Source organism: Onychostoma macrolepis, chromosome 20 (genome assembly GCF_012432095.1).
Source record: "Onychostoma macrolepis isolate SWU-2019 chromosome 20, ASM1243209v1, whole genome shotgun sequence".
NCBI lineage: Eukaryota > Metazoa > Chordata > Actinopteri > Cypriniformes > Cyprinidae > Onychostoma > Onychostoma macrolepis.
Genome location: NC_081174.1, coordinates 26,607,435 through 26,626,489, shown reverse-complemented (window position 1 = coordinate 26,626,489; position 19,055 = coordinate 26,607,435). Strand labels below are relative to the sequence as shown.

The window sequence follows — 19,055 nt, the reverse complement described above, 5'->3', positions numbered from 1 at the left end:
ATATTTGAGAATGCCTTCATTTAAATGCTTTGCCCAAGGGATCACATTGTATTTGCTTACCACACAAAGACTCTATATGAGACAGACAAATATAAATAGAACAGTTGAATTGTCAGTTTTAATTTAATTAAATTAATGACAGGTTATACTGATTATTATATAACGTTTGGTGAGAAAACCCCCAGATGATACGAATATATATAAACCTCATGTCTTTTTCAAACCTATGCATTTATTTCCTCTGCAAAACACGACAGAAGATATTCTGAAGAATGCTGACTAACCAAACAGCTTCATTTCCCATTGTATTTTTTTTTTTTTTTGTCCAAACAATACAAGTCAGTGGGAACCAAAACGGTTTAATTGCCAACATTCTAGACATTTCTTATTTTGTGTTCCACAGAAGAAAGAAAATCATGCAGGTTTGAACCAACATGCAAGTAAATGTTGACAGTGTTTTCATCTTTGGGTGGACTATCCCTTTAACTGCTTTGCTTTCTTTAATTTTTCTTTTCTTTTCTTTTGTACCTTTAGATCCACGCCAGGCTCAGTCTTCCCCACCTTGGTCATATGACCAGACGTACCCGTCGTACCTGAGTCCCATGGCCTCCCCGTCTGTCCACTCCACCACCCCGCTCTCGTCCAGCCGGGCCACGGGGCTGCCCTCCATCAGCGATGTGCCCAGACGCCTCCCAGGTAACCTCCAGCCTCAGCCCTACAGCAGGTGCGCCCCCTACCCCTCGCGTCCGACACTGCAGTGGGCAGCGGGGTGGGCACGTGTTTTATGGTGGTTTGCACATTTAGAAAGATGGGGATTTGTGTGAATAATGCAACTTTGTTTATACAACTTTTGAAAGATATTTGAAAATGAAAAGGTGCATTTACTACTTAAAAATTTAAATATTTTAAGAGATATTTACAGTTTTTAAATTAAATCTTAAATCTAATTTTTTTAAATGTCTCCTAAAATGAAATTTACCACTTAATTCATCACTCAAATGGCACTGAATTTGGTGAACGAGCCGAGGTGAATTCGAACCTCATTTGCATAAAAAATGATCATGTTTGTGCTCAAAAGAATCACAGTAACTGAATTTAAATACTCATGGTGCAGCACTATTTTAAGAAATTTTGAAATAGTGCTTTATGTGCCACCAGCAGAATTGCAAAAATAATAACAGGTTTCTGAAAAACTGCCATTAATTTAACAGCACTGAAAAAAACAACTTGTTTTTGTTAACTGCTGCCATAAATGATAACAGATTATGTTAACGTCTTCTATAGGAGCTCTTGACACATTGCATAATGCAAAAAAACTTGTTGCATTCAATGTTATTTTTGTATTATTTATATTCTATTATGGTTTTAAATTTTTTAATTAGTTTTAATTTTTGGATTTTTGTAGTTTAATTTTTAGTCATTTTGTTATGTGCTTTTTGTGTTTTTAATATTTATACATAATTTTCATTTATTTCAATTTAGAACTTGGTTTAACTGTATTATGGATGGTTAGTGAAAGATATGCAGTTTTTTGCACCGAAATGTGCACAAAAGTGCTGCAAATATTTTGGGGAATTTACTCCTTAATGTGTTGGATGACTGTTTAATCCGATTCGTGAAAAAACATATGGGAAAAAAAAGCAACAAGCGGGGCTTCATTTTGGGAGTGCTATTTTCTGAAATTATCATTTTTCTGTAAAGGTTTGTCAGTCATATTTAACAAATCATAGCATTAAATTTCAGTGTCATAATTCGTTAGAAACATAATCTCAAATTCACTCGATATTTATTAGCTAATGGTGCTGTATATATGTAAACGGAGAAGGTTTTTAAAATTGGACTGCACCATGAGCGTATTTTTAAATCTCGGGGGGGGAAGGAAAAAAAGGTTTCCTTTGCTCCTCTTTCCATGGCTTTGATCCTGCGTAGTATATTGTTAATAACAGACCAAGACATAATAACAGGCCAGTGGTGAGCAAATAAAGCCGCTTTATAGCGTTACGCTTCCCAAAGAACCTTTGGGGAATGGAAGGCCACTCGGTGCCCGACTTGCACCCCATAAGCTAATTTGTCCTCGTGTGCCCTGCAACACACCCAGAAACGTCCCCTTTAAAGAATAAATGTAGACAGACGAGTTTCCATTTCCAAACACCTGTTTGATTCAGTGCCAGGTAAGTGTTTTCATTCTCTCTCGTTTACTGCCATACTACACCCTCATCCATTCCTGAGAACCAGGAGAGGCTTAAAGTGATTAAACAAGAATCTTCCTCACCTGAGCGCTGGCTGCCAGCTTCTGGACGCCTGCCACCCGCCTGTCGTGTTTAATTAGTTTAGGTATATCATCCTTTCATTTGATGCTGGCACATAAGCTTTTGTTAATAATAGGTTTGGTGTGAGATAAGGACACTGCTCTTTGATGTCTCCCGCAACTTAACTGTAAGAGTAACAGAGCAAATATGCATTGTTGTTGTCTATTGCAGATACAAAACTCTTCAAGATTATTAGTCTTTGCAACATTTTGTGTTGCCGCAGTGGTAATATACTTCCGTACTCAAGGGGGCGATAGAGTTACCTTAATGTTTGTGCTATTAAACTTGGGTTATTATTATTCAGATCAAGTCAGCTTTAAAGGTAAAGTGTGTACTTTTTTTTCTGTGAGCAAGCAAATTTGCAAAAAGAACTTACATTTTTATTCAAAATTTGGCGTTTCCCTCACTCGTTCTCACACAATACTTCAAAATGCGCATTAAAATAGGGTGATGGAAACCCAGCTGTTTTGTATATTTTAGCACTGAAAAAAATATACGCTTTACCTTTAACAAACTTTTTTTTTCTTCATACTGCTGCTCTGCCATAACAGTATTAGACCTGAAATAGAAAACTATCTGTAAATGACAACAGATTACATTAAAGTCTACTATAGCATCATTTGAAAAAAAAAATTTTCATTCAGTGTTATTTTAGTCTTATGTATTGTCATAGATTATATTTATATTTTGAATTAACTTTTTAATTTTTATATTTTCACTTTGCATGTTATATTTAATATTTTATTTTATTTTAAATTACAATTTTTAGTTTAATGTGCTTTTGTCATTTATTAGTTTTTGTTTGGAAAAATTTTTTAAATAGTAATTCTAAATAATTAAATAGTAATTGTAAAAATCTAAATACATTCTAAATAATTCTAAATCTATTTAATTTTTTTTTTTTTTCAGTTACTATTTTAAAAAATAGTTTTAGCTTTAGCAATACTGGTTGCAATATGAATTATAGGTCTGATTCATTTCCGAAAAAAACAAAAAACAAAAATCGAGCTCGAAGCATATGTGTTTATGTACTTGCCTGTCAAATTTAGAAAGTTATAGGTTTAGCTTTAGCATTGTAGCAAACAAAGAGTAAAAACTACTGCACTGTGTTGAATGGTGACATCATTCCTCATGTAGACATGACTTAAACTTGTAAATAAGCCATAATTGTTTGGTTCACCTGAAACGAATCATTCTTGCCAAATAAATCATTAGTTTTACAGACATAGCATCTGTTCTCAAGACCAGCGCCATCTCGTCTATGGATTTTTGGTGACTAGCAGAGAATGTATGTAAATAACTTTTTTGCTTTTATCATTCAGTCTCTTATTCAGAGCACAGGCTTTCTGTATAGCCCGAGGCGAGAGAACCATTATCGTCAGCTGCTCAAACCAAAGATTTTGAATATAAAAGAAAAAGGGGATGGGCGTAGAGGGGAAAAGGAGACACGACTAGCGTTAGCGACAAGCCGTGCCTCCGCAAATCGCCCACATTTAACCATGCCACCCAGTCGGCCCACAGGCGCAGACATGGTGACAAGAAAGACGCCGTGTGATTTATGAAAACAGCTCCGCGCCAGGGAGGCGAGGCCGTTTCTTTTTGTTCCTCTACCCCTTGGCACTAGTGCTAGCTACAGACCATTAGCGGTTTCTGATTTTTGTAGGAAAATAAGAATATGTTAAGGACAGAAGGGCAGATGGACAATTTTTGCCTTGGTTTATAATACTGAAGATACCAGGAGCCCACAACAGTGCAGACTGCTTTGCGCCCCTCTAAACGTTTCCAAATGTGTGACCGATTATGCATCCTAGTTGTGTTTTATGTGCGGCAACCAATGCAGATGCACACACACACTTTTGTATGCACAGGAACAATTTAAACAGAGGCATACAAATACCCCGGAGACACAAATGAACTGAGACATATAACCGCACACATGAATACACATACACATGAACTTGTCTGTGACAAAGAGGAAAGACCACAATGAAGTGAAGCCAACTAATCGATAAACTGTCCTCCTCTGCATGTCTCTAATTTAAAGGTAATGGTGTTTTTTTTTTTAATAGCTACAATCTGTCATTTAAATTTTTTTGTTTTGTTTGTTTTTTACTTATTTTAGTTTAAAATGCACTGGATTTGTCAAAACATTTTGCAGTTTTATATTTGATATATATCTTATAAGAAACTAATACATTTATTCAGAAAGGATACATTAAATTGATCAAAAGTAATAACATCTATAATTTTGAACTTTTCAATTATGATGTGATCCAGAAAAAAAATAATGTATCATGGTTTCCACAAAAATTATGAAGAAGCACATCTGTTTTTCACATTTGATAATATAAAAAAAAAAAAAAAAAAAGAGAGCGAGAGAAGAAAAAAAGATTTCTGAAGGATCATGTGACACTGAAAACTGGAGTAATGATGCTGAAAATTCAGCTTTGTTTTCACAGGAATAAATTACATTTTAAACTATACATTTAAATATATCAGTTTTGTAATGTGCTTTTATCACATAAATAAAAATAAATACAATAAAATCAAATAAAAATATGTCACATAATTGAAAAAAAAACTCCTTTAAACTTCTGTTAAACTCCTTTAACTCTTGGGGCCGGTTGCATAAACTGCTTATTCTATCTTAAAAAGTTATTCATACATTTTTTTTCTTCTTCAAGACTGATCACAACTCTTTCAATTCAGTTATAAAAGGTAGATTGGTCTAATTTGAATCCAAAAAGGAAGACTAATTACCCCATGACTTCTAGTTGGTCAAACTAGTTCTTAAAACAGTTTTAACATAGTGGCTATGTTTATGCACTTTGTTAAACAGGGTTGTAGTTAAATGAAGTGGGGGAAAATCAATATAACTCAATTGTGTTGTCATGATTGTTCTTCTTCCATACTTCTATAAAAAGTAACCGCAACCTTTGTTTCTGTAGGTTCAACAGATTTGAGTCCTTTTCCTGGCCAGTTTGAGCGTCAGTTCCCCGCTTTCTCCTCACTCACCGAGAGCCGATTTTCCAGTCCCAGAATGCACTACCCGGCCACCTTCACGTACACGCCCACCCCCGTCACCACCGGCATGTCCCTCGGCAGTGCTCACTACCACACCTACCTTCCTCCGCCGTACCCCGGCTCCACCCAGAGCCAAAGCGGACCCTTCCAGAGCAGCAGCACACCTTATCTCTACTACGGCGCCTCCTCGGGCTCCTACCAGTTCTCTATGGTTCCAGGAGGAGACCGATCGCCCACCCGGATGATGCCGCCTTGTACTAGCGCATCCACGGGAACCAGCCTAGTCAACCCCAACCTCCCGGTCCAGGCCGATGGAGGTGGGGGGGTGGAGGGAGACGGAAGTCATAGCAACTCCCCCACTATTCTCAATCCTGCTGGAAGAATGGACGAAGGCGTGTGGCGGCCATATTGATCGGACAATTGCGTGAGCGTGGAACCTTCAAACAAACAGCATGGTTTTAAAGCACAAACCTTACTAGGATGTTCATCCTGTCTCGCTGAGCTACTTTCCCTCGCTAACATGAGTATTTATGAACCTGTTGAAAGGGAAGTATTTTTTACATTGGACTTTTGTTGTTGTAATACCTTATTCTGGACCTTTTGACCTCTGGGATTCATTGTCATAGGTGGGATTATTTGGAATTGAAGGAATAGAGATGGATCGAGTACTTCATTAGCATTATGTTATTATTTACTTGTCTTGGCATGTTTTTAATATATCATTTAAAGCACTGAACAACATCTTTATGACAGTTTGTGATCAAATATCTCTTTTTGTGCTTTTTTAACTTAAGCATTTAAGTTATACGTATTTGATAAAAGGATTTAAAGTAACTTATAAAAGCCATAGATTAATTAATGTATTTGGAACTTGAGTCATAGAGGGAATATTTTTGTAAAGCATCTATGTTCAAGTTAATGCAATTAATTTAGGGTAATTTAAATTTCTGTGCCTTAATTGATCACACAGAGTTGTATGTTTAAGTCGAACGCGTTTAAAACGAAATAGGGTCTCTGTGTCTAAGTACACTACATTTGTAAGCAGTTAATATTGTTTGATGCTAAGTGCTTTTTCACTGTTTTAAAGCTTTAAACCAAAGAAACAGCCACGGATGCTCAAAAGTGTTTGCCAATGTGCTAGATCAAGCTTTCCTTGAGTAGCGTGCATGTGCTGGGATAATTTATTTAGCTTTTATGTTGCTTAATCAAATGCGGCTGGGAAAGGTTTCCAGTGGGGGAATATTGAAGGTTTCTGGATGTATCGTACATGGATATTCTTTTCCTGATAACTGGAGCAATTCATGTCCTCAAAAAAGAGGGGTAATACACTCAGTTATGGCACTATATTACCCATTGCAACAATGCAGCTGGAGTAAATTCCTTTCTTTTTTTTCTTCTTTTTTTAAAGTTGGGTTGTATTTATAGTATTTAAACAATCAAAGTTTGAGGTCAGTAATATTTTTTAGGAAATTAATATTCTGCAAACATGCATTAAATTGATCTAAAATGACAGTAAAGACACTTATATGCATACCAAAACAAATAAATGCTGTTGTTTTTTATTCTTCGAAGAATCCTTGAAAGAGAAATGTATTAGTTTCCACAAAAATATCAAATTGTTTTCAAAAAATTTATAATAATATGTTTTTGAGAAGCAAATCAGCATATTAGAATGATTTCTAAAGGATCATGTGACACTGAAGACTGGAGTAATTATGCTGAAAATTCAGCTTTGCATCACAGAAATAAATTACATTTTAAACAATATATTCAGATAGAAAAAAATAATAATAATTGTAGTAATATTTCACAACATTACTGTTTTTACTCTATTTAGATCAAATAAATGCAGCATTTAAAAAAAAAAAAAATGTTTTACCAAAAGATTAAAAAATCTTACTGAGCCCAAACTTTTGACCAGTTGTGTAGCTGCATTTTATTCCATTGATGTGGTGGTACATTGTCAGTTATGCTAATGAAAATCTTCATTATCAGCTCAGAAATGTGCAAATGAGCTTTATCGTTTCAGAATACCAGTTTTCCTGCAATCGTCTAACAGAGTTATATTTATCGAGTGCCTTACAGTTGGAACTATACAGACCTCACCAAACAACTGAAAGCTTTCCTTGAAGCAGTGCTTTTTATACGGCTTGTAAAGCCCATATTTAAGCAATTAAATTAAAATAAACCAAAGCTCTTAGCTTTAGTTGGATGTGTTTCTGACCTTCTTTACCTTAACATTGGTTCAGTATTGCGTTTCTGGCAGAACTAGTCATGGTTCCTTTTGGCTGCTTCAAATCAGGGCCGTTGCTTGAATTCATCCCAGGATCTGGGTAAGCATTCCCGGTTATCCCATCCTGACGGCGAAACGGCTTCAAATCAGGGCGTCTACCTATAAATTGAAATAGCTGTGAGTGTGTACGAAATGTTTACAACGTTCAGAGACCATGTTGTATATTACAGGAGGTAAATACACCACCCTAGTTTTGTTGAATTATTATCTCATTTCTTCTTTTGTAAATTAGTATTTATCTGACAGGTTAACTGAGGGCAATTTGTAGCAAATTTGTCTCTGGTTCTTGCATGCTTTGTTTCCTTTGCACATCTGTGTTTAAATTATCTCGCTTTTCTTCCCTGTGAAGCCTGTTCTCTTTTATCCACGGATAGAAAAAAGGGTTTAAGGGAAATTATCATGACAACAGTGAAAGAAATTGGCTTTTTTGATTGTTGTATGTTGTTATAATAGTTTTCTTTGTAAGAGAAATAAAAAGAAATTTTTTGCAATGATCTCGTCCGTCTCGAAAATAGTATTCTATCATAGTTTCCTGGCATTACTTTGTTCCTCTTTAAATATATCATCTCCGTCATTAAACTTTCTCCTCTGTCTCTTTTCCCCCGTTTGACGTTGATTAAAAGTCATATTGGGGCTTTAGGGAAGACTAATGGCCAGAAGTCCATGCGCCGGGTTATTCCATTTACATACAGTTTCATTGCCTTATCAATGAACCTTGAAGATACCTGGCCGGAGATGAAAGCTGGGAAGCAGCTCAGGGATTGTGCACTACTGTAGAACGCACTGACTTGGACTGAAGTCTGGATCAACATTTGCTTTGGATGGTCCTGGAAGCTCACGGCTGGCCTCAGTGCTGCGTTTGTGTCTCTGGTACTGATGTCTGTTAAATTGGGACTGTTACACATTACTTGAAGACATAACAGGCATAATTAGAGTGTGATCCATCTCCATTTAAACCAGGAGCCTTTCTGGGATTTCAATGAATATGAACTGAGTGGGAAAAGCAAGTTTCAGGTTCACACTTTAGATGTTCCGATCTGCATCCAGCAATTAATGAGCCAGAGACGACAAGGTTCTTAAAGGAATAGTTCACCCAAAACTGAAAATTTGCTTAAAATGTACTCACCCTCCAGGGCATCCAAGATGTAGATGAGTTTGTTTCTTCATTGTAATGGATTTGAAGAAATGTAGCTTTACATCACTTGCTCACCAATGGATCCTCTGTAGTGAATGGGTGCCGTCAGAATGAGAGTCCAAGCAGCTGATAAAAACATCACAATAATCCACAAGTAATCCACACCGCTCCAGTCCATCAATTGTTGCACTGTGAAGCAAAATGCTGCATGCTTGTAAAAATACATTAATACATTATGTTAATTTTTAAGATTCAAATGAAAGTAAAACCCCTTTAATGATTGATTTGTTTCCTACAAACACACAGCTTTTCACTTCACAAGACATTAATTGATGGATTGGAGTTATGCAGATTATTTGTGCATTATTGTGACGTTTTTATCAGCTGTTTGGACTCTCATTCTGACGGCACCCATTCACTGCAGAGGATCCATTGGTGAGCAAATGATGTAATGCTACAGTTCTTCAAATCTGTTTTGATAAAGAAAAAAACTCATGTACATCCGGAATGGCCTGAGGGTTAGTAAATTCTCAGCACATTTTCATTTTTGGGTGAAGTGTTCCTTTAATCTGGCTTCATAACAAAGAAATTATTCAGAATGTTTCTTTGTTTTAAATGTATCAAAAATCTGTTCTTTATATGTCCAAGTTTAAATTAGATTTAAAATCCAAGGTTTTCAGTGTGCTCTCAGATTGTTGGACCCCACTGTGTATTATTAAATACGGTGGAGTGAAATCTGAAGTAATGTTGGGTGTGTTGAGTGTTTGAGAGGGTGCTGTACCTGATACCGTATTGTTCTTGGTCAAGAAAAACTCCCCGAGGTTTTCCCTTTAACATCAATCTTTCAATTACTGTCTTACCAAGTGAAAGACAAGGAGAGAGACAGTCCACCCACAAACCAGTCAGCACCTCTGTGTCAAACAACCCAAGACAAACTTCACTCTACAGACAATCTGTGTTAGGGCACCAAAGACGAGCCATGCTAGCAATGTGGCCAACAATACTGCAAAAAGTAACAAATAAATAAATAAATCCACGCAAAATATAAAGATCTTAAAACAAGGACAAATATACTGCATTAATGTACAAATATACTCAATTTAGTGAGGTTTATGCTTAAAACAAAATTACAAATCTAATGTAAATATTAATTTAAAGGAACAGTCCACCCCAAAATTACAATAGAATTATCATTTACTTAACATAGTTGTTTCAAAAATAAATAAAAACCAACAATTATACAATTACTTCAATTTCAGCTGATAGTGTCAATGTTACTAAGTTCATCAATTATGAAACAAATTCTACCCATCTATAAAGCAACTTTAGAGAAGACAATAGTGCCGTTATTCAAATCAATTGAATTTTACGTTGATTCAATTTTGTTCAATAGTGTGATAAAGTTCAATTCAGTTCTAAGTAGTGTAAGTTTTGATCTCATCCAGTAGCTTAAGATTATTTTAGTCAATACATTGGTAATGCAAACAAAGTCATCTCAGTATTGTTTTTAATTTGATTTAACAGGATGAGGAGGTCCAGATGCAGTCACATTAGCTCAGCTGCGCCATCTAGTGCTTTAATATCATTGCTGTATTTTAATTTAGTCTTTTGGAGAGATTGACCCATACTCAACATGAGCTCTGTGCGGGTCTTGCAAATACTACTTCATATAATCATATAAAGAGAGAGTAAAAAAATATATAAAAATTGTGTAAGAATTTCTCTGAAATGTTTAAAAATGCAAATAAATATGCACTATATTTTGCATACATTTCTAGAATAGACATCTAAACATTGGATAAAGCCAAATTCTGGTTTCACTTTGTTTACATATTAGAGTCGAAGGTTATATATTTTTCAACCCTCAATATATCAGAAAATGTCAACAGCCAGAAAAAAAGAAGAAAAAGAAAACATTTTCATCATAAATTATATATAAACAAACTCCTTTGTCAAAACCTTAAGAATATAGATAGGAATATAACTGTAATGTTTAGTAAGTGCTATACGGAAGATGCAATTTCTGGCTCAGTGCATGAGAAAAAAATTAATTTTGAGAAAATGGCCTGTGAAGATCTGTGATATATTTGAAATACAGATGCAAAAAGATAAAGTGCAATAAAATAAACACTTGCAAGTGTATTTTGGATGTTTTCGCTCCACTAGTCTGAAACAACACATTATGAAACGCTAAAAAGCCTAATATTGACCAGTGTATGAAAAAACAATGATTTTGCCAATACTGTCTTGTTAAGAAATTTCAGAGCAGTTTTGGTCAAATTCCAGTCAAACCCACGAGATGGTAATCAAGGTAGTTGTGGACCGAACAGCTCTGATATCAGTACCATGGACAGCTACCAGATGAACAATAGATCTCATTGTTAAATCTATAGGTTTGTGCCAGGAGACTCGAGTTATCTTCCATCTAACCTGTCAAAGGCCGCTCAATACAAGTGAGCGTCTCAGTGAAGATCGACTTGCACATGATGGACAGAGTTCAGCAGCATGCCAAATATTCATGCAAAACAGCCTTTTTCCATAGGATTGAGCCAAACACTAAAATGTGAAATATTTGGAAAGAAACTCCATCTTGAGCCTCAGCCAGTCGCAGAGGAGCAAAGACATGTTTCTCGTCAAAGAAACGGCCCTATAAACCTTTTGAGGTGACTGAGTGTTAATTGAGAACTAATGAACTGGTAATGCAAACCGGTCAAATCACGTTTCCAGAGAGCTCTCATGATGAGTGACATATAGTCCCGGTGACATTATACCTATTATTTCTGATACTGTAGTTTGGAAAACGACGGCGCAATCCTGCCCGATGTTGCAAGCCAAACCGTTTTATCGATGCCCAGGTCTGGTACTCATTTAGCCCTGTCTCCAAATATCCCAACGCATGTTATTATATTAATGACAGATTTTATGGTTTATGACTGGAAAGTCAAACTTTCTCGATTTCCTGTGGAGCTTGCGATGATTTATATGGCTGAATGATAAAATGAATTTTCTTGACAGCCGAGGACTTGCGAGAGCTTCTGTGGGTAAAGCCGGGCTCAGGAACAGCAGATTGTGCTCTTATGTGGAGAGATATATCGTATGATGGAGCACCGAGAAGGAAACTCAGCTGTCCCGGTTTCGTACGCAGGCACCAAGTCATGTCCTAAATGAATTAGAGTCCTCTCAGGCGCAACTGTCTCCACATGCAGCCACATCCTGCCACTACAGGAAGAGCAACATTTCCATACTTGAATGAAAAACTGAAATGACAATCTGTTTTTACTGAGGCTGTAATCACCCTTTCTGCTCACCATATGATTCCATGTTAAAAGCTAATGAAGAAAATCTCTTCTACAGCTCTGGCTTTGATCAATCACTTTTGAGGAAAATAATAATACAGCGGGCTCCATTATTCAAAATGAAATATAGCTGAGTAATAAATGTCTCGTACAAGAAAAAAAGTTTGTGCATTCCCTGTACCGACGTAAGGTCATTCTATGAAAAAAAAAAGGTGAAGATTCTGTAGAATTTTACAGTTTTTCAACTGCTTACACACAAAATCTTTACTTGTCACACAATTTCTGATATTTGACACTCAAACAGCAGAACCACACACCAAATCTTCAAAACCATACACTAATTCTCGGCCTTTCGCAAAACACAACACACAATTCTCTATGTAACACACAAAAATCTAACAGGAATTAATATTATGGCAAATGTGATTTTGAGATGTGTTTGTGATATTTTGAATGCAGTGCTTCATTTTGCAAGAGATGTGAGGCATTTTGCATTTTGTGTGTGCAGTTCTTGGATTTGTGTGTACAGTTTTGAAAAAAAGAGGCAAAGTGTTGAAAATGTGTTTAAGCAGTTGAAAAAAAACTGTAACGTACAATATGAATAATGTTTAGGTGCAGTAAAAAAGAAAAGAAAAGGTAAGTGATATTATTTAAATAAAAAATGATTTAAACTAAATACAGCAATTTATGCCAACAAAACTCATTTTTAGGGGTTAAATCTGGTCAAAATTCTTTAATGTTTGCAGGTTATCATTTGTATAGTTTGTTTATTAAATGCACTTTGGGATATAAGTATGGCTTTAGAAATATAGCAATTATAACAGTTGTTTAATTAGTCAATTATTAAAATTTTTAATATTTTAAAAGCTGAAAAATAATGGTTCAAATTTCTGAACACACAATCTCTTTGTGTATGCATGTATGTATGTATGTGTGTGTGTGTGTGGGTAGCTAATAGTAGCTAATCAATGATTGTTTTTACATAGCCTATACTTTTACTATAACAAATAAAACAAATGAAATACATAAAATGTAATATATATAGAATCTTTATTGTTTTTACTTTTACAAAAAAAAAAAAAAAAATCGACATGGTAGTAGTTGGCATTAGCTATTCAGTGACTTATTGTTTTTACATATATGCATACACTCTCAGAAATAAAGGTACAAAAGCTGTCACTGGGGCGGTACCTTTTCAAAAGGTGCACTTTTGTACCTATTAAGTTCAAATATGTACACTTTAAGTACTAATATGTATCTTTAAGGTACCAAAATTGACCTTTTAGGTACAAACATGTACCTTTTGAAAAGGTACCGCCCCAGTGACAGCTTTTGTACATTTATTTCTGAGAGTGTATAAGGAAAACAAATGACACCCAATTTGTAAAATAGCCCCAAAAGTATCTGATTTCTCTGTGTTTGTGAATCTGGAGCGGCTCTGTATGACAGGGCTCGTACTAAACCCTACTGCTCCGCTTTGATGTCCAGTTCGTCTGCCAGACTGGAGCTCTGCAGAGCCAGAAATCCCTCTGGTTAGGTCGTCAGCTTTCTACTGAAGCCACAGGCGTGTGCCTGTCAGATCAACAATCTCCATCAAATCCCACTGCATGTCAGTCACATGGCAACTTCATTACGATTGTGAGGAAAAACTTGATATTTTGTTTCTCCAAGAAAAACCTGGATTTATGTTTCTTCCACTTTGTCCTAATAAAAATGATATAATGCATTTGTGTCAGAATTCTGGAGACCAGTTCATTCTACTAGACCACAAATCAACAGTAAACTTTCATGTGATCCTAAAAACTAAATATTACTGAAATCCAGAGAGGAACTGCAAACATACAACCAAAATGAGGCTAAATAGGGTGACTCGCAAGAGTCTTAGAAGTTCAGCAATAATATATGGTTTTGTATACTCAATAAATCTGACGATATCCATTTTTACTGTCGCAAGCTTTAGAACTGACTGTTGTTTATATGGTCAAGTCACTCAGACACTAACAGACACTCATTCAAACATTGATTCATTCTCAACTGTCACTGATTGTGGTAATATAATACTTTGTTCATCTGGTTCACAGTCCAACCTTTGTTTGGACACTGTTGTGTACAATTTAAGATATGTGTGTCTGGCTGTGCCACAGACACATTGGTCAAAATGTGATTAGAATGGTGTGTAGCTGTGATACCTCCATCTGCTGGATATGTTCTGCAACTGCATGCATTGAGAAAAGGTTTAAAAACATGGTGATGAATTAATCACAAAAATGGTCAGGAGTCAGTTATTCTTTTAAATTAAAATTACCTTTTTAAACTAAGTGTCAGCTATAATAGCAAGAAAACAAGCTAAACGCTTTAAGAAAAAAAAAAGAAAACTTGTAATTCATACTTTTGGGAAATTCCAGATGTTAAGATTAGTAAAGATAGAAGCGTTGAAAGCAGAAAGGAGTATTTACTAAAAGTTTTGTGTAACATATAGCCTATTTGCGTGTTTAATTACATTTTATTACAATGACACCCCATTGCAAAATGTTGAGCACCGGTGTGAGCTTGAACGTGCCTCTTCTCAGTGACCATGGCACTGTGTAGAAGGACTGTTTCTAAAGGTTTATGCTTGCTTACAACACTTCATAGCGTTCCTTCCTGTAGAAATGCGTTTGAAATTAGCCTTTGTGCTATTTTTAAAATTGAAAACAAAACACCAATGATAGGTGTATGGTGGCCGAGAGAGCTCAACGCGCTGCAACTTCAGAAAACACATGCAAATAGAAAAAGCACCAGCAAATCAAGCAAACATCTTCATCAGTTTGACAGCAGGTGATGCAAATGCTCACAACACAACCAAATAAAGAATTTTATTTGCAGTGCGTTTCTTTATTTGATTGTGTTGTGAGCATTTGCAGCGCATGTGTTGTCATATTGATGATGTTGTTTTCTTAAAGGGATAGTTCACCCAAAAATGAAAATTTGATGTGTATCTGCTTACCTCAAGGGCATCCAAGATGTAGGTGACTTTGTTTCTTCAGTAGAACACAAACGAAGGTTTTTAACTCAAACCGTTGTAGTCTGTGAGTCATATAATGCCAGTAAATGGGCACAGAATCTTTAAGAGAGAAAAAAAACATGCACAGACAAATTCAAATTAAACCTTGCAGCTCGTGACGATACATTGGTGTCCTAAGACACGAACGATTATTAGGCGAGAAACTGAACAGTATTTATATAATTTTTACCTCTGATAAACCTCAATGTCCGACTGTCACAACATCCGGCGCGCGACGCATCAACCTGCTCTGGCACATAGATATACAGTATACATAGATGCCACATTAGCGACTGTTTCTATGGGCTGCGATACGTAAGGATCTATGTATAAATCTATATCTATATATATATATATATATATATCTATGTTCCAGAGCCATTGACTCGTCACGTGCCAGATGTTGTGAATGAGCTCAGGAGAGTTGGACATTGCCTGTATCAGAGGTAAAAAATGATATAAATGCTGTTCAGTTTCTCGCACAAACTGATCGTTTCGTGTCTTAGGACATCAATGTATCGTCACGAGCTGCAAGGTTTAATTTGAATTTGTCTGTGCATGTTTTTTTTTCTCTCAAAGATTCTGTGCCCATTGACTGCCATTATATGACTGACAGACTACAACGGTTCGAGTTAAAAAACCTTCGTTTGTGTTCTACTGAAGAAATAAAGTCACCTACATCTTGGATGCCCTGGGAGTAAGCAGATAAACATCAAATTTTCATTTTTGGGTGAACTATCCCTTTAATTTGCTGGCGTTTTTTTTCTATTTGCAGTGCGTTTCTTTATTTGTTTGTGTTGTGAGCATTTGCAGCGCGTGTTGTAAAATTGATGAAGTTGTTTTCTTAATTTGCTGGTGTTTTTTCTATTTGCAGCGCATTGAGCTCTCTCGGCCGCCATAGTAGGGATAGGCCTATTTTAGAGAAACGTGAATGAGGTATGACGACGACGTAAATTTGATCAGGGCGTTCAGACCAAAGTCTCTTTAATACAAGTCATGTCACTCGGCGGCCATCTTTGAAACGCCTCTCGGGCATCCAAGTGCAGCTCCTATCTCTTTGAATGGTGAAACATCAAAATTCTCCAAAACTGTTCACTAAGCTTACAATTAAATTTCAATAGCAAAGACTATAGAATACCCAAGACGTGTCACTCCTATAGTTTTGAATGGGAAAAAATTTAACGCTCAATATAGCCTAGTTCAATCGCAGGAAGCCCCGCCTTCTGAATGAAAGAGCCAATCACTAATCGGTAAAGTCAGCTCGTCACTGCAGCTGCCGTTAGAAGTCCTAGTTGCTATAGAAACAGTCCACGCTCTGAGACGTGCGCTGACGACAGCGCATGTGCACTGGCTGAGCTAGCCTGAAAAATAATCTTTTTATAACGCTATTTGAGCAAACGAAACAACATTTATGATACAGTTGTTGACAGAATCGTAAGCTTATAGTGAACAGTTTTGGAGAATTTGATGTTTCCCCATTCAAAGAGATAGGAGCTGTACTTGCATGCCGGAGAGGCGTTTCAAATATGGCCGCCGAGTGACATGACTTGTCTTAAAGAGACTTGTTCTATAGTCTTTGGTTCAGCCCCAACAAAACGGTGCAAAACGTATTTTAAACGGAAACGGTGTTGCGTTGAACCATACATTTAACACCCTGTTCTGATGACGCAAGTGTTGCAACTATGGCAGCTGAGAAGGCCATTCTTTGTGTTCATTTTGAAGAATTTTCAAAGCCTGATGAAATCGGTATAAATACGTATTTAATACTGCAAAATACGCTTGATGTTACAGCAAAGTCTCGTTTAAGACAAGTCATGTCACTCGGCGGCCATATTTGAAACGCCTCTCGGACATGCAAGTTAGTGATTGGCTCTTTCATTCAGAAGGTGGGGCTTCCTGCGATTGAGCGGCCATATTGAGCGTTGCATTTTCCCCATTCAAAACTATACGAGTGACACGTCTTAGGTATTCTATAGTCTTTAGTTACAGTCACTGCCTTTGCCATCCAGAATAAAAGAGAACATCCCAATTTGTTTCCACCTGGAAACAAAGATGCCGTGACGCCAAACCCCACACGAAAGAAGAAAGCGTCGTGTTTACAACTGTGACGACAAACGCTTATCAGGATCAAATAAACACGGGATTTTCAAAAGTATGTGAAATATGAAAAGTTTGCGGCATAGAATCTTTAAAATATGTCCAAGGGTTTTACACACCGATCTGTTATTATAGTGACATTTCCACGCCCCGAAACGTGACACTGAATGAAACGAACTGTGATTGGTTGTTTGACATGTCGGTCAAACGGCCTCATGGGCGGGCCTTGGCCAATGAAAGCTACCATAGATTCCAGACCTTCAGCCGTCAGTCTGAAGGATACGCGACGCTACGCGAGACTACACTAACTGTGCGTTCACACCGCCGCCGGCGAGAGCGTCAAAATTCGCTCTGGCCGCCCTGCCAACGATGCTGTAGAAAGATTCATTGACGCTCTGACGATCGAACGCTTGGTCTTGTATTTAAAGGAGCCGAAAAGGAATCAAGCATGTTGATCTTGTGTACTGACCACAAGTAGGGTATAAGTTAACCTCATGAAATAGTTTAATTGTGAAAGTAAGAAAGTGATCAATGGAAAGAACTTAACAATTATAGTGACATGTTTGCTAACGAAATAAACCAACAAAAGCCTTTTGTGTGGTGTTTTCTGTGTTCATGGTTAAGTGCTAGTCTAATTTCAACATGCAGTTTACAGGAGACGTCTAGGTCTTTAATTAACATTAACATTAATTTGTGTGCTGCCTACATTCCAAACTATCCTGGTTGAAGTGTAGCCTAAATGCAGTTGGTCAAATCTATGTTGTTTTGAGCAAATGAATTGCATTCCCGCTGAAAAGCAAGCGTTCTAGCGTGAAAATGCTTATGAACTAATGTGGTCAGAATGTCTCCGGTTACTCATGTAACCTGGGTTCCCTGAGAGGAGGGAACGAGACATTACATATGGGGAAACTCCTTTTCCTCGAAATGCTGAAGCCTGATTGAATCACTCTATTGCTTTGCAATAGCCAATGACATCCGAGCATTCACCTGATTGGCTGGTTTAGCCGCTATATAAGCGATGTCGGGCGCCAAAGTATCTCAGAATCTTTCGACTGAGAGAGAGCTATTGAGACTGTAAGGAGGTTTTTCTACACGGCAGTCTAATGTCTCGTTCCCTCCTCTCAGGGAACCCAGGTTACATGAGTAACCGGAGACGTTCCCTTATCGAGTCGGTCTTTTGACATTACGTATGGGGAATGTATAAGACACTGCCGTGTGAAAAAAACTGTGCCGGCCAGCTCGCGCATAGCCGATGCAGAGGACAAGGCGCTGAGGCAGTAGTAAGATCATTCAGAGCACTCGCCCATCCCCCTCCAGGTCGGGTATCGGACCTAGTTGAAACATTCATCCAACACTGCGCCAGCGCTGTCAGCGCCTCCCTGCACACCGTCAAGCAGCACTGAACTGGTGTGATATAAGGGGTAGAAATAAAGCAGCAAAACATGTTGGTGCTTGAAAAACACTGCCGACCTGAATAAGCTGGCATATATAATGGGGACACTTCTGGATATGTGCTTGTTTCGCTTAGTAAATGACTTACGGACACAAGAGAATAAGTATGATTCTGAACCGTCTCGCCTAGATGACCTAGTTGAAACTATGGACTGAACCATGGACCATTGGACGAAATATCCAAGTTATAAAATTTCGCAAAAGTGTTGTGAGATGACCAGCCCACCGCAAAGCAAATGTCTTGAATACACATTCCCTTGGCCCAGGCCAATGAGGATGCCAGGCTCCTAGTGGGAATCATAAGCTAGGCGTATGGCTTCCACAATCCAGTGAGACAGCCTCTGCTTCGACAGCGGGCTACCCTTTTTAGTGCCCGCGAAACAGACGAAAAGCTGTTCCGAAATTT

General features: G+C 37.2%; 1 protein-coding gene across 3 annotated transcripts in view; it reads left to right on the top strand.

Annotated features, from left to right (window-relative positions):
• runx2b (RUNX family transcription factor 2b) overlaps positions 1 to 8,041 on the top strand; it is a 124,888-nt gene extending 116,847 nt beyond the window's left edge. For all 3 annotated transcript variants that reach the window (XM_058756776.1, XM_058756775.1, XM_058756774.1), the window contains 2 exons: positions 535 to 696; positions 5,258 to 8,041. In XM_058756776.1, coding sequence (XP_058612759.1) covers positions 535 to 696; positions 5,258 to 5,745 — 650 coding nt within the window. In that variant the 3' untranslated portion in view covers positions 5,746 to 8,041. The remainder of the gene's footprint in view (positions 1 to 534; positions 697 to 5,257) is intronic.
• Positions 8,042 to 19,055: the final 11,014 nt, after the last annotated feature.